Source organism: Typopeltis vanoorti, chromosome 25 (genome assembly GCF_054136105.1).
Source record: "Typopeltis vanoorti isolate ZY-2024b chromosome 25, IOZ_Tvanoo_1.0, whole genome shotgun sequence".
Lineage (NCBI taxonomy): Eukaryota > Metazoa > Arthropoda > Arachnida > Uropygi > Thelyphonidae > Typopeltis > Typopeltis vanoorti.
The window spans coordinates 5721510-5747461 of NC_143573.1; the positions used below are offsets into that span (position 1 = coordinate 5721510).

Below are 25952 nucleotides of genomic sequence, written 5' to 3' on the forward strand. Positions count from 1 at the left end.
TGGTGAGGGAGAATGAGCCCCATATTTAAGAATACAATAGTTAGGGATAATAGTTATACCCAACTAATATTTATGGTTAACTATTTATATATTCCTCTTATTCCTAATACTATTCTAACTATTAATAGAATAGTTAATAGGAATAATAGGAATATATAAGTAGGTCACTATAAATATAAGTTTCACTATAATTATTAGGTTTCAGTTATTGAAAACGGGGTGCTTAAGGGTCAAAGCTGTATAAGGTCAAAGCTGTTTAAAGGCTATGTGGAGGAGACCTCCACATAGCCTTTAAAGGAATGCAGAGAACCATATATAACATTACATATATAACAGAGAACCATATATAACATTACATATATAACAGAGAACCATATATAACAAGGGCTTCTGACCTAAGGTCCAATCCTCACCTTCTCGTGGTGCACCCTGTTGGGTATCTACTTGGATACTGAACGAACGAGGATGGGCTGGCAATTTGGGATTTAGCCCACCAAATTGTATTCCAAAATAAAAATGATGGTACAACATGACAAAATTTCATGCCGGCTGGGGCGACTCCCGGTTAAACAAGGTCCCCATTGTTTTCGCCAGGGAACCAGGGAAAACAGCGAAAAGTCAGCTACTGGAACAAATAAGAAAACAAACCCCAATTCAACATCACCAGAGTTAAAGATCGGTACTGTCAACGTAAGAAGCCTGAATGGCAAAGAAATGGAACTAACTGAGGAATTAGATAAATGCCGATCGACATAATAGGGGTGACTGAAACAAAAAAGACCAAAACTGGTGAGATCTTTCTGAGCAATAAATACAAAATATTATATTTAGGCAATGACAATCAAGGAAAAGAAGGAGCAGCCATAGTATTCAACACAAAATACGAGGCTAATCTTCTTGAATGGCAGTCAGTCTCAAGTAGAGTAATGTGAGCAAATATGAGAATGGGGAACTGGAAAATGAGACTTACTTGTGCCTATGGTCCCACAGAAGGTTCTACTAAGGTAGAAGGAATATAACAAGGAATTTTTGGTGGCTTTAGAAAAAGCAACTGACACAATGAAAAAGGAAAAGTTGGTCCTTGTTGGGGATCTAAATAGCAGAGTAAGAAATGATTGTGAGACATACAAAAATATTTGGGGAAAATATGAAGAAAAGAGCAAAGCTAATAATAATAACAAATATCTGTTGGAATTCTCCTCAGGACATGGACTGGTTATTACTAACACCATGTTCCAACATAAAAATGTGCACAAATTCACATGGAGAGAAGAGGCTAGGATTAAGAAAAGTCTCATTGACTATGTTATTGTCGATAGTGATGTTTTCTCCCTGGTGCAGGACACCAGAATGTACAGAGGATTTGAAATTGGAAGTGATCACTATCTCGTCTTGAGCAGGAAAAAATTGAATTTCATATTGTAAAGAATAGCATGTAAGAAAGTGTTAAAGCGAATAAAAATTGAGCAGCTCTAAGATGTGAGCTGTAGACTAAAATACAGAAAGATTATCGAAAAAAACATGAGAGAGTTTGAGAACAGGAATCAAACCTTAGAGATTCAGTGGCAAACTCTGAAGAAAACATTGACTGATTCTGCCAGAGAGGCATGTGGTGAGGTTGTCTGCAAGAATCAAAAAATCAGAACTCTCTGGTGGACACAGGAAGTTAAAGAGGCAGTGAAGAAAAAGAAGAAAGCATATCAAAAGTTACTGGCAAATAAGTCAGCTTGTGTTCTTAGAGAATATAGAGACAAATGCAAGAATGCTAAACACTGTGTAAAACTGGCTAAACAAAAGTCATGGGAGGACTTTGGCAAGAATATAGAAAATAAATATCAAGATGGTGGCAAAATATTCTGGAGGTTGTTGAGAAAGCTTAGGAATAGGGGAAAGAGTGCTGTAAAAGGAATTAGAGATGATAAAGGTGATATGAAAACAGGAGAAAAAGATATCCTTGAAGTATGGAGTAATTACTTTGAAAAACTGCTAAATGAAACAAGCAGTGATGACAGCACAGTGGTAAAACAACACTGACCAGGCATGCAGTCAGGAATATATATCCATACTTAAAATAGAAAAAAGCCATCAAAGGCTTGAAATGTGGAAAGGCAGCAGGAGTAGATTATATTCGATCAGAAATGCTGAAGTATGGTGGTATAAAAGTCTTACAGTGGCTACATTGCATAGTTCAGAAAGCCTGGACAGAGGGACGAATTCCCGATAATTGGAGTAGAGCTCTCATAGTACCCGTATATAAAAAGGAAAATAAAACTGAATGTGAGAATTACAGAGGTATTTCCCAATTGAGTGTTCCTGGCAAGATCTATGCAAATATACTTGAGAAGAATTGTGGATGAAAAGCTTGGTGAAGAACATGCTGGATTCAGGCCAAATAGAGGCCTGTCAGGATCAGATATTCACTTTACGACAAATAGTCGAGAAAGCATGGGAATATAACAAAGATCTGTATTTAAGTTTTGTTGATTTCGAAAACGCATATGACAAGGTGCCAAGAGAGAAGCTATTCAATACGCTGCAGTTATATGGTGTCAATGGGGAATTATATCAAGCAATATTTAGTCTTTATCTGAGTTGTAAGTCCGCAGGTAGAATTGAAGGAAGTACAGGAAGATGGTTTAATGTTAAATTTGGTGTGAGACAAGGATGTATATTATCCCCTCTGTTATTCATTATCTATATGGATCACATTATGAAGGAAAGTGGTATTAAACATGATATGAAAATTGGAGATGGTAATGTCAGCTCTTTGCTTTATGCGGATGATGTTATACTTCTAAATAAATCTGCTACAAGTCTGCAAGATTCTCTGACTAAATTGAATAGCTGTTGTAATAGATATGGTATGAAGGTCAGCAATAAAAAGACAAAGAAAATAGGCAGAATCATTGAAAAAGTCAACTGTGTTGTGAATGGAGAACCTGTGGAACAAGTAAAACATTTCAGCTACTTAGGCACGATTTTTACTGACGATGGTAAATTAAATATAGAAATAGACAACAGAATGAGCAAAGTTGGTATGGTGGGAAGTCAATTGGATAAATTCATATGGAATAAGAGAGAAATTAGTCGGAACACTAAATTAGCTGTATACAAGACAGTGTTCAAACCAGTTTTAACTTATGGATCTGAGAGCTGGGTCAGAAGAATAACACTTGACCAAAGACTACAGACCGCAGATATGAGAGTCCTGAGAAAGATTAGAGGCGTGAACAGATGGCATCAATGGCAATATCATATTAAAAACGAGGATATTACGAAAGAACTTGACATTGTCAGCATCCAGGAATGCGTTAGCATTCCTGGATGCTGACAATGAAAAGTCACATGGAGTGATGTCCGAGGATCGAGGCGGCCATGCTGTCGAACAGAACTGACTGATAATCTTCTCATTACTGAAATGATGGCGTAAAAGGCTTTACTGTCCGTTCAATGTTTGGCCGTGCTCCCTCCTGGATAAAAATTATGGAGTCCAGACATTGTCTCTGCTGCAATGCAGGAATGACAAAATTTTCCACCATTCCTCGATAAATCTCTCCAGTAATGGAGCAGGTTACAGGACTTGTCGGGGTAATACGCTCAAAAAAGTAAGGTCCTATTATGAAATCGGCTGTGAAGCCACACCACATGGTTACTTTTGGAGAATGCAGTGGTACTTGCTGGATCGCTTGATAATGTTCAGAGTGATGTCCAAGTTCTGTAGTGATGAGAGTTGACCGACCCATTGAGATAAAAATTAGTCTCATCACCCCACAATATTCTCCATTCGGGCAAGAAACGTTAGTGCGTAGGTCATGCGCTTATCATAATCTGCAGTAGTTAGTGCTTGCACACGACTGAACTTATACGGATAGAAGTGAAGCATTTTTCAATAAGATTTTCCAGAGTGTACAGTAAGCCATATCAAGTTTGTGAGCTATGGCACGAGCGCTTGGACCAGTACTGGTCCCTCTGTCGTCGAACACCGCAGTAGCAACGTCTGTTACTGTCTCTTCTTGCGCTGTTTTTGGTTCTCTGCCAGGTCTAACTTCTAGTGATTCAGTTTCTTCAAACTTTTTAATCATAGCTCTCAGTGCTACAACTGACATAGGACCTGTACTCAGGTTATGAAGCCTTCTAAAGGGTCGCTACGGCATTGCACTGTTTAAGGTAAAACAATTTAACAAGTAAAGCATGCTGAGGCAAGGTAGGACGCATACTGGTGGCGCTGCTGTCACGTACGCACAGTAAAATTTGCATAATTCTTTTTACTTGTTCACTGCAAATATTTGAATGCTTTCGGATCCACCAGCGCCAAAATTTCCCCTATCGGCGATTTTTGGTACTAAATACTTTTTTCGCGGAATTCATCTCCCCATGTCTTCGAAAGTCAGTACAAAATGTGATCTCATTCCGTTTATTAGTTTGAGCTACAGATTCCTCCAAAGAGGGAAAGTTAATTTATGTCCACACTGTATATATATATATATATATATATATAGATAAGAATAAAAATATATTGTATATATTGTAAATACGCTGTATAAGAATAAAAATATTATGAAAATATAAATAAATTATACATAGATCTTTCTCTGTTTTACCTATGCGGTGTCGAGGGTTTCTATTCCTTATAACCGCAACCGTTATACAAGGATAAGGTTGTACAAATGCCTCCCAGTAAGTACTATAAGTAGAAGAGACAGTAACAGCGTATGTTCTCAAAGCCAGTTTTCCTACCTGCTGGAGGAAGATCCCAGATAAACTTGGGAGAAAACCCTGAAGTCCACGTCCGAGATCGGATAACTTGGCTATGTCTGAGAAAGATCCTAAGCTCCTCACTTCAACGACAGGAATCGAACCCATGGCATTCTTTCCCAGGCATATGGTTGCAAAGCACATTGCCAGCTAACAGCGCGGACTAATACATAGATACATAATAAAATTGTACTTTGTGATATTTATCTCGCACTGCATTTACTTTTCTTATATTGGTATCAATGCAATATCATTTCCATTTTCAGCGAATTTTTTCCGCGATCAATAGTTCGTGTGATGAGTTTTTCTGTGATGAAGTTTCCTTGCGATGATTTTTCCTCTTGATGAATTGTCCGTGAACCGTAAATTATATCTGGTAAATTATCACTGTAATTATCATCAAAAATCCGAGTAGCAATACATAGATAATAATGCCAATTTTACGTTGTGCAAATTATAAGGAAAATATTTAAACTTTGTACTCAACCACATGTAGTAAAATGTGTTACTGTTGTATAAAAATGTATTAATTCATCTTACTGTAAGAGAAAAGTACTCAGCAATAAAACTTTTTATCAAGGTATTTAAAAAAACCATAACTAATCTAGAAGACCAATAATATTATTTTTCATATTTTTATTAAAAATTTTATTCTTTTAGATACATCAGTTATATCTATTGTAAAAAGTGTTCGTATTACAGTGTTAATTTTGTTTATATGCTTTTGTGTAGATGTATTTTCTTTGAAGTACAATAAATATTAAAATTATTATTATTATTATTATTATTATTATTATTATTATTATTATTATTATTATTATTATTATTATTGACAGAGGGCGCTGTGTAGGCATACGAACGGTTGCATGATGGTCTCGCCGCTCCCGTTTTTTATAGTTCTAATGTCGTTGTAACTCCTGTTGTTAATTTAAAAGTGTCATAAAATAATTCTGCGTGTCACGCTGAAGACAGTGATATATAATTTATCGAAATCGGCCAAGTGGAATCCAAATTTTGAGTGTGCTGAAAATTTATCAGAATTCACCACAGTCACTAACGAGCATAGAACAAAAGACGTCGCCATCTTTACAGTTACTCAAGGGAAGAAAGGTGAGTCATGAAGTGCAACAAGTGCCTGAAGGATATATCGTCCGACGGATGTTATATAACCTGCAGGAAATGCCATAGGGATCTTCACTTTACATGTTCGTGACTTTCAGAAACCACCTGGCAACGCAAATCCAATGCCAAACAAGAAGAATGGAAGTGCCTAAATTGTATAGAGAACAAAAAAAAGCTGCCATCCACGACGCAACCGATTACAACCGGAGGCAGAATCGGACGATGAACTGAACAGACAAAAAATACTGTTGAGTCTCATAATTTGAATTCCGTCAATTTATTACTAGAAAAAGGGTTAGAGAATATAAAAGCCAGCTTAGCAGATCGTGTCCAAGAACTCTTTGATAAACAGGATAAACAAATAACCAAAAAAATAGTGAATATGAAGAGTTAGTTAACTGTAATAATTCAACAGTCGAAGAAGTCTTACAAATGGTAAAAGACATTAAAATCAGCATTAACGTACTAACTGACGGGTAACACAAATTGACGAAAGACATCACCGAACTTCGTCAAGAACTTAATTCCCTAAAAACTACAATACGAACTTTTAAATCAACAACAACATAAAAAAAGATCTTGTCATAAGCGGCCTTCCAGAAACTGCATCCACAGAAAACCTCAGAGACGTAGTTTTAAAGTTAGGCCATGCAGTTGACATCCCCCACAGCGTAATGATATTCAGATGATAAATCGGATTCCCAGGAAGAACAAAAACAAGGCTCGACACGACCCGCACCAATCATAATTCGTCTAAGAAGCAAGGCTACAAGAGACACTCTCATAAAAGCCAGAAGACTGAAAAAATCAGTTGTCAAGGACTTAAAAGTATCGCAAGACAACACACCAATCTTTCTATCTGAGTATTTAACACCTTTCAATCAAAATCTCGTATACCAAGCAAGAAAAGCAAAACCACAAAAAAATTGTCAATTTTTGTGGATCAAAGACGGCTAGATATTCGTGAGAAAGACAAAAACTTCAAAGTCTATACAAATAAAAAGTATGGAAGACATAGATTGGATGCCAGAGTGAAACAAAAGACTCGAAATTAGTTCAAAAAGTAGACCTCAACACAACAAAAATGAATGTGGACCATCAGATAGATGTAATTGCACTAGAATACATCATCAATTGTTCTTTCGAATCGCTTGATGCATGGAAACAAAACACAGTACAAACGAGTGGTCTCTCAATCTTGCATATTAACATCAGAAGCATCCGAAAACATTGGTTATTGTTACAGGCTTATCTGAGGAATTACACCAGTGTTATTGATATATCGATTCTAACTAAAGTATCTATAACTACTGACGAAGCGAATGCTTTCAAAATTCGAGGCTTCCAACAACATAGATCATTCTGCCAAACAAAAAGAGGGGGTGGAATATTAATATTTATCGAACATAAATTAATAGCAAAAGAAATTGTCTATCTGTTTGATCATGCTGAAACCCTTTGCAAGGAAATCACTAATACCAGCAATAAACAGCAACTCATAATACTAAATTATATTAAATTCTATTTACAGGCCACCAAACTTAACCATGATAAAATTTTTGAACGAACTCATTGCTGGCTTTCACTCCAAGAAATGCTCAACCGAATACCAAATGATAACTGGCGATATAAACATAAATATTACAAACGAAAACCAGAACAACATTAGTTGTTCTGGTTTTCGTTTGCAATATTTATGTTTGCAAGTACAATATCTGTACACACTATCCGTGTATAACCTAATAACAACAATAACATCATGTACTAGAGAAGAAATATTCGGAAATACTATCACTGTTTCCTGCCGCCTAGATCATATAAACATCCGAGCACCATCAAACAGTTACACTGCATGAGTCATAAAGTGCAAAGTAGCAGATCATTACTTCACGGCTCTAAATCTGCACACCAAGAAAATATCCATGCAATCCCACCAGATGAAAAACAACACAAAACAATAATGGTCGAAGAAGTAGTCAACCACGAAATAAGAAAAACCGACTAGGAACACATCGCATTAGATTCAGCAGATATCTTATACAACAACATTAAACTCACACTGGAGGAAATATATACGAAAGCTACAAAGAAAGTCAGAATTCGCTCAAAAACAACCCATAATCCTTAGATAACACAAAACGTAATCCTAGAAATATACAGAAAGGACGCTTCATGGAAAGAATTAAAGCGATATACAAATAAGACAGCTTTAAAAACTGAATATAAGATAACAAGGAATCACCTTACAACACAAATGAGAAATGAAAAAAGAAACTACTACAGAGACAGACTAACCTCTGCACAAAACAACTTGAAACAAACCTGGTATCTGATCAATGAGATGCCAGATTCTGCGCCCTACAGCACAGCCTCTGAAACCATAAAACACAGCTTCATGAAAGACACGATTTTTTCCAAGAACTAGCAAATGACTTTAACCAATACTTTGCAGACTCCATCCAAGAACTGCACAGAAATATTCCCCCAATCACAAAACGTGATCCTCCACTTGGACCACAATCAAAACAGACATTATGGTTCCCAACCATAAAAGAAGAAGAACTTCTCTCTGTAATACATCAAATCAAACCAAACAAAGGCCATGAATTGATGGTATTAGAACTAAGGATACCAAGTAACATTCAACTAGGCTCTATCCTACTAAAATTAATAAATAAAATATTTAAAACAGACAGATACCAGGTATGCTAAAGACTGCCATAATCACACCCATATGCAAACATGGAAGAAGAAGAAATTTAATCAGCAATTACAGACCCATAGCAACATTACCAATAATCAAGCAAATTATGGAGCGGATAGTACTAAAGATACTCACAGCATATACAGAGAACTTTCATATTATCCTCAAATCACAGTACGGTTTTCAGAAAAATAAGGAAACAACATCTCTCTTGGAAGACTTTCCAGACGTAATTAATACAGCCTTAGATAAAATCAAAATTGCCAGTAGTCTTTATTGATCTAAATAAAGCATTTGATACACTCACACATCAAACCTTCTTAGAAAAGCTGAGGCATGTTGGAATAGATGGGCCCATTCACCGGTGGTTTGCAAACTACCTTCAAAATAGAAACCATATCACACGTATCGTGTCAAACCGAAGTAGAGAGCTTCAAGTAACCTGTCGAGTGCCACAGGGAACTTTAATCTCTCCAACTCTATTCAACATTTACACGCACGATATTAATCAGTTACCAGTCAAAGGTAAGATATTCCAATACGCAGATGATACAGCAATAATATCCATCCACAATAACGCAAGCACAGCCCAAACAAATATGCAACATGATATAAATCTGATCATAGACTGGCTCACCAAAAACTCCATACGCCTAAACTCAGAAAAGACAAAATTATTGATATTCAGAAATCCACTGACTCGACCAGTTGATAACAAATATATAACCATCCAACATTCACTTTCCAACATAAAAAACACAGAGAAAAGTAAAACCATTACCATCACTCAGATTGAAACAATACGATACCTTGGAATTTACTTCGACTCAGATATGAACTGGAATAACCACACAAGCCATCTACACATCAAACGACGAACAATAACTGGCAAACTCTACATGTTAAAAGATATAGTTCTCACACGCGTAAAAACACTAATATACAACGCATTAGGCCAAAATATAATAAGATACGCTATAACAACGCATGCTTTCTGTGCACCGTACAAACTAAATAGATTAATGTCGTTACAGTACAAAATGATAAAACTGAACATTTGTGAACAAAGAGACAAAAACGACTTGGAATGTCAGAACACAAAACACTTATTTCACCTTTACTGACCAGACTACAGAACTATTTACAAAAGTACAACATCATCTCACAAAACCAATTCGGCTTTCAGAAAACAAAAAAAGAACATCATCACTTTATTAGAAGACGTCGCCGACACAATAAAGAAAGCTCTCGACAAAAACAAGTACCTCGTCCTTATACTGCTGGACCTAACCAAAGCATTTGATACACTTGAACATGACATACTACTCACCAAACTATACTCAATAGGTATAAGAGGAACACTGCATACATGGTTCAAGAACTACCTCTCAAACAGAACACAAGTAACAAAAATAGGTACATGTCACAGTCGGGGTATACAAATAAAACATGGTATACTCAAGGTGCCATATTATCACCCACTCTATTCAACATATACATAAACAATGTTCATAGCATATCCATAAAAAGTCAAATATTTCTGTACGCAGATGACACTGCACTACTAGCAATCCACACTGACATCAACACGGCTCTCGGAAAAGCACAACAAAACCTAAATGAAATCACAACATACTTCCACTAAAACACAACTCTAATCAACGGCACCAAAACACAGATGTTGATAATACACATCCCAAGAATCATTCGCCCTGCATCACTATCGATACATTGTCACACATACCGCTGCATTAACAACAAAAATACCTGCCAATGTTCAGAAATCAAACCTGTAACACACGAAAATACCTCGGTCTCTATATAGATTCCCACCCTAAATGGAAAAAACATATAGAATACTTACACACCAAACTCCGGATCATCGCAGCAAAACTCTTCCAAGTTAAAGACATTATTCCACCCAACATAAAAAAACTCCTATATCACGGTATCTGCGAATTCCTACTCAGATACGAAATAACAATCTATGCAAATACATCAAACAGCCACCTGACAAAATTAGAAACACTACACAGGAAATTCGTGTCAACAGTGATATGGACACCTTACATCCAACAAGCACATGGCGATACACAGAATTCTGAGCATTAAAAACCTGAAGCACTACATGACATTAACAATGAATTACTTCAACATCACCTATCGAAACAACAGAGACACATATCGTATAACACGACCTACAACAACTCTCTACATCCCCACACCCTTCAACCACTCATGCGGTTCTTTTGTGAGATCACATCAGATACCCACGAAACTCAACAACCTACCAAGAAAGTTAAAACACGTAGATAACTACAGAACATTAAAACACGAACTCTGAAAAATATACCAGCAAAGTTAAGATACCATTAACGGTAATATACAGATCACAAATCACTAGCATCCAATGCCTACATCCCATACATGAAGGATAAATCCCACTCTCTTCACAAAAGCTAACCCGAGGTTCCAAGTAGGTGGGATTAACTCGCCTCACTCAACCACACGTAATCCTTATAATCAAAGAAGCAGATTATGTAATAGAACAGTTAGTAAAGAATACAGCATTAAAGAAGATACTGAAGATTATTATAATTATTATTATTACCTTATTCAGGGGGGAGGACAGAAAAGAAAGAAACAAAATCCTGTTCGAATTTCATTGAAGAAAAAAAAAAACAGAATTAAACCTATTGTAAATAGGAAATCGTATGTTGTAAATATGTAATGACAATATTAATCATAATTTTATTTAAAAAAAAGGATTGGATTTGTTTTAAAGAAAAATATGTAATCAAGTATGTATCATATGTAATAAAAATATTATTGAGGTAGTGCTATGGTCAGTCGAACAGAAGCCGACAAGTGTTGGTGCTCTATTAAAAGTCCTCCTTACTGATATCTGCTATTTAAAATGGAACAACTAAAGCTGGGGAATTCAGGACGTGCAAACCTTTCTCTTTACCGATATCACTGTGTTCACCATGAAGAGAAATAGCTATTGCAGTATCGCATTTCAAAAGGGTTGGTTACCGAAGGAGCTATCGTACTGCTCCGACTTCAACGTGAACTGACTCCTGACAAATCACCAGAAGGACGCTAGTCAGAAGGACACTAAGACTCTCAAGGTTACACGCGCCTACTACGCCCTGTAACAAGTACGATGAGCCATGTGTGAAGAAGGGGGCTGTCGTATTACGCAAGTTGTCCCCAGAGGCTACACTACCAGTGCCTCGGAATTCAACTGGAACCCAACTCATAGAATGGCGCTGTCCGCAATGTCAAGGGAAAAAATAAAATGCAAAAAACAATCCCCAGGAAAAAGCAGTGAAATGAGGCAAGGTAAGTCTACCCTGATCTCACTATTATTGGAAATGTAGATTCGTTCCAGCACATGGTGAAAAATGGGTTTTAATTCCTACACGGAGGAAATCGATCAAAACTTCCTTCAATACAACGGTGATAGTGTGAAGAAGTGCACGATATTGACAGTAATAGAAGAGCAGAGAAACATTAAACGCGAGAATGAAGAACTAAGAAAAAAAGTAAAAATCCTTTAGTCTCAGATGGAACTTGTACTTCAGAAGGAACAGGGAGGAAAATGAAATGCAAATTGATAGCATATCCGAAGAAAGGACGGAAGATTTAAACTCTCTAATACAATAGGTGTACATGTCACAACCACAGACATCGGAGGCGATGTCTGTGGCAACGGAGGCGTAAATCGAGGACGACAACAACAAAATAAAGAGAGACCACCACCATCAGAGATCGCATGTTGCACCTGTGAGATCGCATCCTTGCTGCAAGGAAGAAGGCAAAGCCAACAACGTCAGTCCTCAATAACAGCCAACGCTCAACTCCAGTCTACAAGTCAGAACAGTGCATTCCATATTTCAAAAAACGTCTTGTATCAAGCAAGAAAAACAAAAACAGGGAAAAAAAAGAAAACTAAATTTCTATGGAGTAGACTCAGAGGTATTTACAGGAAAATTCCCACATTCACGTAATCTTATGTGAATCGACCTCACCAGTCTCTCAGCGCAATGCTGAAATCCGGCGAACATATGCAGCCGAAAATGTTAACGCTGATGTTTTTGAAGCTTTAAATAATTGGATAGAGAATTTGAATACACATTCTGAGCGCATCATGCTACACACTCATATAAGGAGCTTAAAGAGATGCTAAGTTAACATTGACCACTGCTCATTAACATCCTGACAAATGACGATATTCTAATCTTGATCGAAGTTTCTACAAGTGATACAGAAGCGTCCGCGTATAACATTAGCAGTCCTACACCTTATGTACTCGCAAACCATGAAAATCAGGAGGAAGAGGTGTTTCATAATGAAAAATACAGTGTGTGTGTGACACTGACACCTCTTCCGAACGTGCAGAAACTCCCTCTTGAAAATCACTAATAATGCACTTTCACAGACACATAATGAGAGATCAACATAGTCGTGAGAAGTAGGAAAAGCGGTAAAGGCAACAATTAGGTAAACATTGGAAATGTTTGTTTACCTAACTGAGAAATACACGCATTCACTCCCTTAAAACAGAAGGAATCAAACAGATTGAAATTTCGATAACTGAGATGAACTGTCACCCATCACAAATGTTTATGCTGCATTCTCAAATGGTCTGCAAGGGGTATCTTTATTTATTTATTATTTATTTATTTGGCATTAGTATTACTATCATTCATTACGGTCTTTTACATGGTTGCTATGTTAGAAACAAGTAGAGCAAAGAGACTTATGTACATGACTTCTACACAGGTAGCGCACAGACTCCAATTCTCGACAGGGTCACCTGTAAACTGCTAAGACATCCTCCGAGCATAGTCTAACACAGCGTTTCCCGAACTTTTCTTACGACAGAACATTTCACAAATCCCGGAATTTTAACAGAACACCTTGGTTAGAGCCGAGTATCATCGGTCTCGTATTCAATGTAAAGCTTAGCACACGCCATCGCCGAAGCAGGCTGTATCGCATCGCAAAAATGCGATAGCGCACACTACAGGTGTGCAGGGTCGCATCGAATCGCATTGATCTTGCTTGTGACCGCTCGTTTCCTAGAATAGATACCTCCGTACTTCACTCGCACTCGGAGGTGTCGACAACCGCTGTAGGGTGTGTCACGGCGAGCGCCGCTAGTCTTAATAGCACAATCCACGCGCAAAGTGAGGAGCGACTGATTTTCAAACATGTTTTAAACTTGTCGCAGCATTTAAAACCATTCCAAGCTCATATTAATTTTGATAATTTTTCATGGAACACTTATTCACTTTCAGCGGAACACAGTTTGGGAAACTCTGGTCTAACAGAAGGGCAGAACAATTATTTTTTTCTGTCGGATGAGACAAACAGGACACATTATCATCAAGTTCGGCTCTGTGTATTACCTGGCGGCTGGTCTGAGATCGCTCTGTGAAGCACTTTATAGCTTTGTCCTCGAATGGAAGAAAAGCTGGTCCCTCATCAGTGCGGGATTTTGATGAAGGGCATCAGCACGCTGCATAGTGAAGAGAGAGGGTCAAAGAAAACTGAACGATGTTCTCTGGAGGTGAAACATGGCAATAGCTACTTCACGAGCAGGGCGTGGTTTTTCAAAGGGTGGTCAAAGCCCTCTAACACGCATAGGGCACTCTGGCTTTTCCTGGCAGATAGATCGACCATAATTATACCCCACACGAGCCCCCTTCAAATGCTGATGAAATGCAGAGAACTGCCAATCTCGGTTCACGTATTACCATATTGCTAATCCGATCGTGCTGGATCTATTGTTAACTCTGATAGTGAGATTTATTTGCCTCATTTTCTTTCTCTCTCCTTTTTTTTTTTTTTTTTAAGCAAAATAACAATTATTCTTAGCAGCTATGAAAGGAATATATATATATATATATTTATAAAAATAAATTTAACTGACTAGAACCCGAGAAAGTATAACAAAAACCTTTAATACATCACAACTAGTTTCATCGGTGATCCGACTTCTTCAGGTGAGAAATAAAAACATAAGACATAAAATAACACGGTAAAAAATGAACTTTACAGCTTAATAAAAAGCAGAATAATAACAGTCATATTTGAATAGGTGACCGCGTGCTACCGTTGGCATGAGTAGAATGTGTGCGACAGCTAATTTTTGAGCGCCAGTACTGGATTACTGCGCTATGGGAATCGGGTAAATTGTAGCTAAGATTATTGTTTAAATGTGAAGGGTCCAGAACTATTTCTTTTGATTCGATGATTCTTCTTTCGAATTCATCCTTGCAAATATATAAATTAGTAGTGCGTTCCCAATCAACTTGATGTGGCTGTTCTTCAAGGTTAGAGTTTGCCGAGAAAAGGACATGACTGGAAAGGGCGCTCGCTCGTGCTCTACTGTAGGAGATGTCACGTCTATGTTCCTCAAGACGAAGTGAAACAGATTTGTCTGTCTGGCCAAAATAAGGTCGACCACAGTTGCACAAAACTTTATAAACACCAGGAAAATGCAGATGGTTGTGTTTTGGTTTTGGTCGACTCAGAAAAGAACGAAGTTTTGGCAGCGTAGTATAGTCGGTCTTTATGTTGAATTTTTTCAGAATCTTAGCTAGTTTTGGGGTAAGAGTGCTGATAAAAGGCAACTGTATATGAGTGATTGGGTTGGAGTCATCTTCTTGTCGAGGATGTTGGCGTGGTCTCAAGCGTTTAGTGATGTTACGAGACGAATATCCATTATTTAAGAAGGTGTTTTTCAGGAAGTTAAGCTCTGTTTGAAGGTCTTCTTCTGTGGAAATGAGACATCTTGCTCGATGGGCGAGGGTGGAGATGATGCCCAGTTTCTGAGGTGGGAAGTGATGAGAAGAACCATGTAAATATCTATCAGTGTGGGTGGTTTTTCGAAAAATTGAAAATTTAAGACAGTCAGGAAATCTACTGATCTTTAGATCCAAGAAGGGGAGAACGCCGTTAACCTCTAGTTCAGATGTGAATTTAATGTTTTGATGTTGGTTATTTAAATGGTTTAGGAAGTTTTGCAGTTCCTCTAAACTATGTCCCCAAATAAGGAAGACGTCATCGATGTAACGTAACCACAGTTTAGGTTTCAGAGTAGCTGAGGAAATAGCTTTCTCTTCAAAATCTTCTAGAAAAAAATTAGCTAAGACTGGAGATAGAGGGCTGCCCATAGCTAAACCGCTAGTTTGTTTGTATATTTTCTCTTCGTAGCAGAAATAGCCGGAATTGATGCAGTGAGTTAGAAGAGCGAACACTTTTTTAGAAACCTTGTCCTTAAGAAGACTCAGAACTTCATCTGTAGGAACATTCGTAAACAAAGATACGATGTCAAAACTCACCATTCTGTCCGAGTCTAAAAGATTCAAATTTTTTATTTTTGAGATGAAATCTTCAGAGTTTTTGATGAAGGAAGAAGAATTGCCAACTAAATGTTTTAAAGAAGCTGCAAGATATTTAGACAGATTGTATGTAGGTGAGTCAATCCCTTCCACAATAGGTCTTAAAGGGGTGTCAACCTTATGGATCTTAGGCAAGCCGTACAACCGAGGAATGAGGGGATGGAGAGAGCGGAGAGATAGTCTTGTATGTCTAGGAAGTTCAGAAGTTGATTTCAGAAGATTGTTTGTACGGTTTTGAAGTTCTCTTGTGGGATCACTTTCTAGCATAGAATACGTATTAGAACTTAACAAGTTGTTCATCTTACAACGGTAGTCAGCTTTGTCTAAGATTACAGTTGCATTCCCTTTATCAGCAGGTAGGATAATAATGTCATTGTTGTTACGAAGTTGGTGTATTGCTTTCCTTTCTGTCGGCGATAGATTATCTGTAGGACGACGACTGTTGTTAATGGTAAAGATGGCTTCGATCCTAAGTAGATTCGCAGTTTGTTTTGGTAATTGTCCAGCTGCCTTCTCAACTTTCGTAAGAAAGAGTTCTTTAGGAATGAAGGTCGGAGAAGGAACGAAGTTAAGGCCCTTTGAGAGCACACTAAGTTCTGCAGGAGAAAGTGTGTGAGAGGATTTGTTAATCACAACATTTTTTAAATTTTGTGAGTTGATATTGGATTGGCTAGTCAGTTAAATTTATTTTTATAAATGTATACATCCCGAGTAAATCCTAATTTCAACAATATATATATATATATATATATATATATATATACAGGGTGTTCGGGATAAATTTGACATATTTATAATTAATTATATTTTTCCGTAAGTTACATGTATTAACACACACTTCTCTTCATTTAAAAGTTTGGACCCTTCTTCATTCATTATACAAGATGTCAGAAAGGATGGATAGCTGGAACCCACCTGAATCATGGAAGAGAATAACTTGTATCATGATGATTCGTGCCCGCCATCAAAATAAGGATATTACGACTGCTGCCCAATGCTCCCTGAATACAGTAAAAACAATCAGGCATGAACTAGAGACTTGCAATGGTGACTACGAGGATGTAGCAAGAAGAAAGATCCCTAGCAGACGATCTGATTGCGTTCGTACAGCAGAATTCCTCGCAAATCTGCAGGAACAGGTGTTGAAGAACCCTGGCATTGGAATTCGGGCTTTGTTCGTGGAGTTGCTAACTGTAGTCAAGCCCTGGATAACAAGGGTAGCCAATGGTAGGCCGTATGTATGGCAGCAGGATTCGGCCCCTTGCCACACCTCTGGGAAAAGTCAAAAATGGTTGTCTGAAAATTTCTACGACTTCACCAGTCCAAATGTTTGGCCTCCAAACTCCCCAGACCTTAACCCCATGGATTATTTTGTATGGGGCGCAGTTGAAAAAGACATCAATCGCACTTCCAGTAATACAAAAGCCCAGTTAATGGATAAAATTAAAACAGTTTTTGCGACCCTTCCCAGGGAGACTGTAGCATCAGCTTGTTCGAGGTTCCGAAGCAGAATTGAAGCTGTGATCGATGCTAATGGTGGTTATTTTGAGTAAATCTTGTTGATAGTATTGTAATTAACTCTGCCTGTAATGTTTTTTTGTCAATTCATTAAATTTAATAGATACAAAGAAGATTTTCTTTTTCCTTACGAAACTGTCAAATTTATCCCGAACACCCTGTATATATAATTCTTACTTTTTTGCTTACCTTTTAGTCGGATGCACGCTCCAGATCCTGGCAAACTGGGATATCGCAGTTCTGTAAAATTGTTTGCAGAAAGATCGACCATGATTATACCCTTCATCCAATAAAACGGTAAGTTGACCGAGTGGAAGCTGTTATGACTTACATCCAGCACTTGCAAGGTGGCCAAACAAAAATCATTTCCTAACAAGACTTCCAGCATGTTGTGCGACACGTTTAGTACTCGAAGTTTGCAGTTGAGTAGGAGCGAGTTGTTCAGCGTGTCGATGAGGTTATGGCTGAAGTCCACACGGTCCAAGTTTATCGCCGCTGCGAAAAAATCGCTAGAAATGTTTGCTATTTTATTGTTTCTGAACACCAACACGTCAAGAAATTGTCCACTTGGTATATCTCCGCTGTTCAGCGAGGATATTTCGTTATCGCTGAAGTCAACCGTGATACTTCGTTTATCTCGAAAAAGAGCTCCGATTGAGTTTATTCGACTTCCTTCTAAATGAAGCTGGTCTGCATAATAAGGCACTGCAGAGGCCAGATCAGCAAAAGCGAGTCTGTTGCCGTCTAGAAAATAGTACTTTACAAAAAGAATTCCCCAGAAGGCTTGTGGATGCACCGACGAGATGTTGCAGTTACTTAAGACCAACCGCTTCAACTGCTGCGCTTTAAAAGGGAACGCGTTCACCCCGACGGACGAAACAGGGTTGTTGTTCATCCATATTTCTGCGAGGTTCGTCATGGTTGAGTAGAAGACGTTTTCCAGCGTCGCAATTCGATTGTAACTGAGATCGACAATCTGGAAAATAAAGAAGAGAAGATGCAGGAATCATTATCACAAACAATGGCTTCATATTTCTAACGTTTCCGCAGGAAACCATCCCCACTCACTTTGGTTAGTTACCAAACAGCATTTAATGTCAGCTACAAGCAGAATGCGATTTAAAGTGCAGCATTAAATGCATTCGGATCGAAAGGTGGATGAAACAGGCGTCGTGGAAAACTAATGTCGTTTGTTATTTACCTACTCCAAATCTCCAAACTTACTAACCAAATCACCTCGCATTGTGAATTCGAACTGTTCTCATTCATGCTTCGAAGCGAACAGAATCGCCAGTAAAAATGGCTCAGAGAGATGGTGTCGTGTCTGCAGATTCACTTCGGTTCTTATTTCGGCGCTGCTAAGGCTATGAGACGCGCACGCTTGTGTGTGTGTGAAGGAAATTAGATTTCTGAAGGAAATTCGGGCCGCAACCGTACATGACGCCAGCTAACTCAGCCATAGTTGAAAGAATCCTGAGTTACGAAGATGGGAAATCGGTTGAAAAGCGCTGAGGGATTGAGTTTACAGTAGAATAAATCGCTCCAACGACTGCCACTCACAGCGCGGAATTAAAGTTGTTCACGGAAACTACTCGATTTGAGGATCGTCTAGAACTGAGGCCGTGAGGCGAGTGGATTATGTTTATAAAGTACGCGTGCCCTTATGTCAGGGTTCCCTGTTGTCAATTAACGTGCGATTTAAAGCTCCTACGGTTAAGTCTTACCTACTCTGTCTTGTTCGCTTTACGTGCGGAAACATGTCTCAACGCCTTCTTTCCGCACCTTTTTTCAAGATGTCCTGGCCACTCATATGTCAGATTCCACGCGGTGTTGCGTTTAAACAGAAGTAGAAATCCGTTTTTCATCTTTTTTCCGCGTTTGTTGCAAGTTTTATTTGTTTTGAGTGCTTTGGGTCCTTTTCTACAATCGCATCGAAGTTCATCTGACGACAGCGCTCAACGGCTGCTGCTGTCTGAGTTGGCCACGTTCCACTAGCAGCAGGCGATTTATGCTGCATTCAGTTTCTGATGCGGAGGAATTAAATTCAAACATCGACGCCAGGACCTCGCCTGTTGTAAGCGAGGAGACACTCAGTTTGTCGATCGAGTTTCATTGATAGTTAAAGGTAGCACGCGATGTCACTCTGCATCGCTTTGCGAGCGAAGTGTAAGTGGCATCCTTGATGAAACCCACGCAGCAAATTAAATTTTAATTATGATTCCGTTTATCTTGATATTTTGTTATTCTATTCCTCGAATTTTCCACTCGGCATAATATGCATTCGTACAGTTTTTAAACTCGCGTAAAAATCTTTCTTTTTGTGTAGGGTTCGCAACAGCAGAATATAACAAAAACTAAATTAAAATGGCTGCGATTGACAATAATAATAATAACTGTTGTTTGTTGTTTCAGTCTCGCGATATTTTCAAATTTCAAATATATAATTTCGTTAACGAGTATCGGATATCAAGACAGTTTTTCTAATTTGTTGTCTTCCTTTATAACGGGCTTCGCTGCAGTGAGAGAAATACTCGCGAAAATGCAGCATAATAAGAAGGAAAGTGATCAGAGCGTCTTCTGATTTTCCTGCAAATAATTTTGTTCTTGATTTTATTTTAAAATGATTAGTGAACACTCGTGACACAAAACTGAACTGTTGTAAAATTTAAAGTTAAATCAAAACACTTACCACAGGATTTAAATCTCTCAGCATCCCGGAAGCCGAAACGAGCCTGTTTTCTCCAAGAAGGAGGGTCCTCAGTTCTTTTAGTGGATTCAAGGTGTCGGGAAAAATATTCGAAAGTTCATTGCTTCTGAGATCGAGGACGAGTAAGCTCTTCATCCCGACGAATGCTTCGTCTTCGATACGATCGATTTGGTTGCTCCTCAGATTCAACTCCAGCAGACTGGAAAATCCCTTTAGTTGTTTATCCACCCTTCGCAACTTGTTATTAGGCAAATGCAAAGCTTGTAACTGGGAAGAGAACTGATGAATTTCACTTGGGATGGAATTAAGGGACGAGTGCGAAATGGAGAGGATGGTTAAGTTACACTCTCCATCTTCAGATTCAAGGCAAAGAACTTGATGAAAGTAGAGATCGACGACAGCGTCTAAATCCAGCAACCTCTTCAATCTAGCGAAGGAAGTATCGTTGGAGAGAGACCTTCTGGCAAGTACTACTACATCGGAAACATTGATGCTGAGGACAGCACTCGACAAAAGCAAATTTTTTTCTTCGCAGAGCTCTTTCACCACATTGGAGTCTAAATTTAAATCGCAAATAGCCGAACCACGAATGCTACTTGGAGATCCCGAAGTTGTCCTTATTCCCAGCAGCAAACTGATTGCTATAAGCGTTGTTATATGAATTGAAGATGTATTGTTCACTGAAGCACCCAGCATCAGTCTTACCAGACTAAGAGAGAGAAAGAGCATGTCGCACGTCACACACGCTACTCTGACGTTGAACTGACCACTAATATTACTGTGCAGTATTTTAAATGCAAATCCGAAATCTTGTGTTCTCATTTCTACTTTCAAAACACATTTTAATAATCATCTTCAAAGTCTGTCACAAAAGCTTACTGATCGCGATCGCCAACCTGAAAGCACCAAAAATTGTATTAGTTAATAAAAAATTAGTTATTCCTGCAGGAATTGTAAACTTGTATTCTTAGTACAGAAATTATAAAATCAGTTAATAAATTGAATATAATGGAAGTTGGTAATTTAAAAAGTGCGCTTTAACCGATGTAAAGTAGCTGGTTTCGTGGAAAAGTAAAAAGTTATTTTATCCTATTTTCTGCGCAAAACGATATTTTGCTAAGCTTATCTCCAAGAGTGTCGTAAACATTGATCTACGTACAGCACCATCCTCCAATGAGGCGAGGACAAAGTGCGCACGTCCACTGCCCTAAATTCGATCTTACCTTTTCTCTGGCAAAAGAGATCACAGCTCATCTTCTCTTACCCTCAGTAATACACAAATCATCAGAAAAAATCAGATTTTTTCTGTTTCGACTTTCACTTACCTCCAGTGTCTTCTGGCATAAAACACATCCCATCAGTATCTTCCTCAGCATAAAAGAATCCTCTTTCATTTAAGATGTTTTCATACACCCAATCAAATCTTAACAACATACAAATCCCAGATCTGCCCATCCTTAGAATAGTGCTCACATGTTTGGAGTGGGGCATCTAAATCTGCTCTAAAAATTCTTGGCGCTGTACAGAGGAGTGTAATTCGGCCCACAGATTATTCCTCTCTTACAGATTCACTTCAGCCTCTGTCTCACAGGCCTTGCTTTTGGGCTCTGTGTCTGTTTATCAGATACTTCAAAGGTCGTTTTCTCCACTTTCTGTTGCACCTGTAACACAAAGCCCCTTCACCTGATATTAATAATAATCTCTGTATTCGTTCTCTGCTAACTTACCACACAGACCAAACTGCTGAAAACCGGTGTTAAAATCCTATGGAGAATGTGCCATTGCGCAGACTAACGTAAGCGTTCTGAGATGCGTTAACCGCAATAAATTTCACCATCACACACAACACTGCCGGGGAAAAACCACCTGTCCATTCTGTTCTAAAGAACATAAGTTCAGCGAGTGCCCACGAAATAAGTCCGAGATGAATTGCAGAAATTTCCAAAATCACAACAAGCATGCTAAAACCAAAAACGACACCAAATACATGGCATTAAGCAATGACTTCCCGACATATAACTACCACAAACAGCTCAAAATTCAAAACATAGATTATGGAAAACAATAATAAAGCTTGCAGAAACAGCACTACTTCCTTCCCTGGCATGTCTTCAAATAAATCTACAAAGCTCTATCAAGGCTGTTAATAACTTAACAGAACTCATAAATAGAAAAAATATAGGACTGGCATTAACACAAGAACCCTACAACATCAACAACAAAATATGCGGCTTTCCAAGTAATTTTAAAATATTACTTGGAAAGCCGCATATTTTGTTGTATGCATATATTTTCAGATCCTTCGGATCTGAAAGATCCGAAGGATCTGAAAGAAAGAGAGCTGCAATACTCGTGATCAACCCTGAAGTCGAGGCAATATTAATTTCTTAGCACAGCAACGAGTTCTCGATACTAATTGAAATTACGTACAGAGGATTTAAAACTTTCGCTGCAAGTATGCGTCTAAACTATCACGCTGACATAAAATATGACTTAGTAAAAAAATGAGCAATATTGTGGATTTTACCATAAACCACGGCCTAATTATGGGAATAGATAGCAACGCCCATTCGGTTTTATGGTTTAACGAGAGCACAATCAATAGAGGTAAAAATTTGGAAGAGTTCATAGCATAAAATTCCCTACATGTATTAAACGACGACTGTAACACTCCATCATTCGAAAATACCAGAGGAAGCAGCTTCATCGATCTAACAATGGTAAACAGCGCTATTTTATCCCGTGAATGGAAATACGAAGAAGAGGAAAGCTGTTTTGACCATCGCATAATAAGTTTCATCGTCAGTAACAAAAATTTAAACGGAATAGACAACAAAAACCACCGCATTAACATCAAATACTTCACCAATAAAACCAACCTAAAGAAATTTATAAAAGCATTAAAAAGAGAATTTTCACTCTTAATCTCAGAACATCACTTTAATGCGAACAACAGCACAACTTAAACAAAAACCCAGCCATCTGGACATCGGCACAAAGCGATATAGACTTCCTTGCTTCTGCACTTTCATCAGGTCTGATAAAATCCAGCGACCAAACACTCTGAACAACCAAGAAGCTAAACATCGATGGAAGAAAATCAATACCTTGGTAGAACGACGAACTAACAGTCCTAAGAAAACTTGTCAACGCACTCAGACGACTATACCAAAGAACATACAATAACCAAGATTTTAGAGAGAGCAGAAGACAGAACTACTATAAAGCCAAATACAGCTATCAGTCCAAAATTACAAACGCGAAAACAGAATCATGGAAAAAATTTCAATCGTATCGAATCCTTGGAATTGCATATATAAATTACCATCAAACAAGAACAAGACAACACCTATACTATCAACTATGAAGAAAACAGACGGCACCTACACTACAAAATTAGCAGAAACTTCAGTTATTATGATAGAGAAGTTTATTCCCGATGACGATGAATCAACAGATGAAGAAATCCACAAAACTTGCAGAATGGAAATAGATATAGACTTTCCTGATGACGTCTCATTTGCAACTAATGAAATCGAATCAATAATAAGATCAATGGAACCAAGAAAAACTCCTAGAGAAGAAGGAATGAGCAGCGACATACTCTTAACAGCGTTTCTCGAATTCCCCGAATTCATAACAACCGTTTGCAACAAATGCCAGGAAAAGAAACATCCGACGAAATTAACAAATGCAGACCAATCAGCCTCATAAACGTTGCCGGTAAGGTACTAGAAAAACTTCTAATAAACCGAATAATGCACCACGTCTACTCAAGAAACTTATTAAGCAGCAATTAATACGCATTCAGACCTCAGTTCACCACAGTAGACGCAATTATGGAAGTGAAAGAGTTCGCAGAACACAGTCTAAAGTAAAAAAAAAAAAAGATGTACTACTGATCTCACTCGATGTACAAGGAGCCTTCAATGCTGCTTGGTGGCCAGCCATAATCAATCAATTAATAGATTTAAAATGCCCTAAAAACTTACTCAACCTTACAAAAAATTATTTCTCAGACAGAAGAGCAACCATGACACTAAAAAACACAACTGTAACGAAAAAAGTCAAACGAGGCTGTCCGCAAGGTTCCTGCTGTGGGCCAGGTTTCTGGAACATCCAGTAGACTCGCTTTTAAGACTCCCTCTCACCACTGAAACAAAAGTCAAAGCCTTCGCCGATGATGCGATGATAATGATTCGGGGACGCGACGGCTTACAGTTAGAAGTAACGGCCAACGAAGAACTCTTTAAAATTGCAGAGTGGGCACGCGAGAAGAAAGTGACCTTCAATAGCACCAAGTCTAAAGTGCTCCACATCTCACGAAGAAACTCAAAACAACCTGTAACAGTCTTCCTAAACAGCGAAGCTCTCGAGGTAGCCAGTGAGCTAAAATATCTAGGAGTAACAATAGACGAAAAATTCACCTTCAATAAGCACAGCTCATATGTTGCCGAAAAAAGCTTACAAATAGTAAACCTTCTAGCTAAGTTGTCAAGGATTAAGTGGGAATTAGGCCAACGAGCGCTGAAAACGATATATACCGAGACTATACTGCCACTGATATCTTATGATGCAAGGCCTGAAAACATTCACTAAAATCAAAGATAAACCGACTAAAACTAAACAGAGTTCAACGCTTTATAGCCATACGCATAATCAAAGGATACAGAACAATATCTTTCTAGGCGGCTTGCTTTATTGCAGCTCTAACACCGTTCTGCCTGAAAATACAAGAATATTCTCTTATATATGAAGTCACTTCCGGAAGATATATCGAAAGTTGCAACATCGATCTAAATTGCTACGAACGTCCGCTTCACTACAGTAGGTGGACTCACCCAGCAAAGAAAGCAAATATTAAGGAGAAGGAAAGCTCTGAAAGTGACGAATTCCAAATATACACTGACGGAAGCAAAACCGAAAGGAACGTCGGTTGTTCGTTCACTGCATAAAACAGACAGTCCATAATACAAGAACGCTGTTCTAGACTGCATCCTCTCTGTTCCAGCAACCAAACAGAACAACTTGCTATAGTTCAGTCACTCACATATCTCCAGGAATTAGAACTCAACACCTCTCATCAAAAGACAGCAGCAATTTACAGCGAGAGTAGAAGCACTATAGACGGCATAAAAAATCAGAAGAACCATATTGCATTGATAGAACAGACAAGAAATCTGGTTCGAAATCACAGAGCTCTAGAGGGATGGGAAATCAAGTTCTGCTGGGTGAAAGCGCATACTGGAATAGCAGGAAATGAGAGAGCGGATCACTTGGCTAAAGAAGCAGCTAGAAACGAACGGCTAGAAACAAGTTACCAGAAATTCTCGAAATCTGCAATAAAAACACTTGCGGAAGAGAAAAGCCTAGACATGCGGGAAGAAGAATGGAAAACATCAAAAAACGGTGCAACAACAAAAGAATTCTTTCCTAGCATCAGAAACAGACTCCTGCTGAAAAGACACTCCATTTCTTCAGGTTTAACCACCCTACTAACGGGACGTGGAAAACTGACACTACTTACACAGATTCCATATCCTGGAATCGCCATCATGCATCTGCAGTCCACACCTTCAACAGACTGCTGATCACATACTTTACGACTGTCAGCTATTGGACTCCATCCGGATGCCCCTAATACAACACGTCATCACTTCCGGAGAGAAGTGGCCAGTTTAAAAACAAAGACTTATCGAAAATTATTACATAGAATTAACTAAATTCGGTA

The 25952-nt window shown here is 38.3% G+C and overlaps 1 protein-coding gene across 2 annotated transcripts in view; it reads right to left on the reverse strand.

The window, feature by feature from the left end:
• Positions 1 to 25952, reverse strand: part of LOC150092501 (uncharacterized) — a 64094-nt gene that overhangs the window by 13398 nt on the left and 24744 nt on the right. For both annotated transcript variants that reach the window (XM_090414511.1, XM_090414512.1), the window contains exons 2-3: positions 20204 to 21117; positions 17704 to 18490 (exon numbers count right to left, since the gene is read on the reverse strand). In XM_090414511.1, coding sequence (XP_090270637.1) covers positions 17704 to 18490; positions 20204 to 21043 — 1627 coding nt within the window. In that variant the 5' untranslated portion in view covers positions 21044 to 21117. The remainder of the gene's footprint in view (positions 1 to 17703; positions 18491 to 20203; positions 21118 to 25952) is intronic.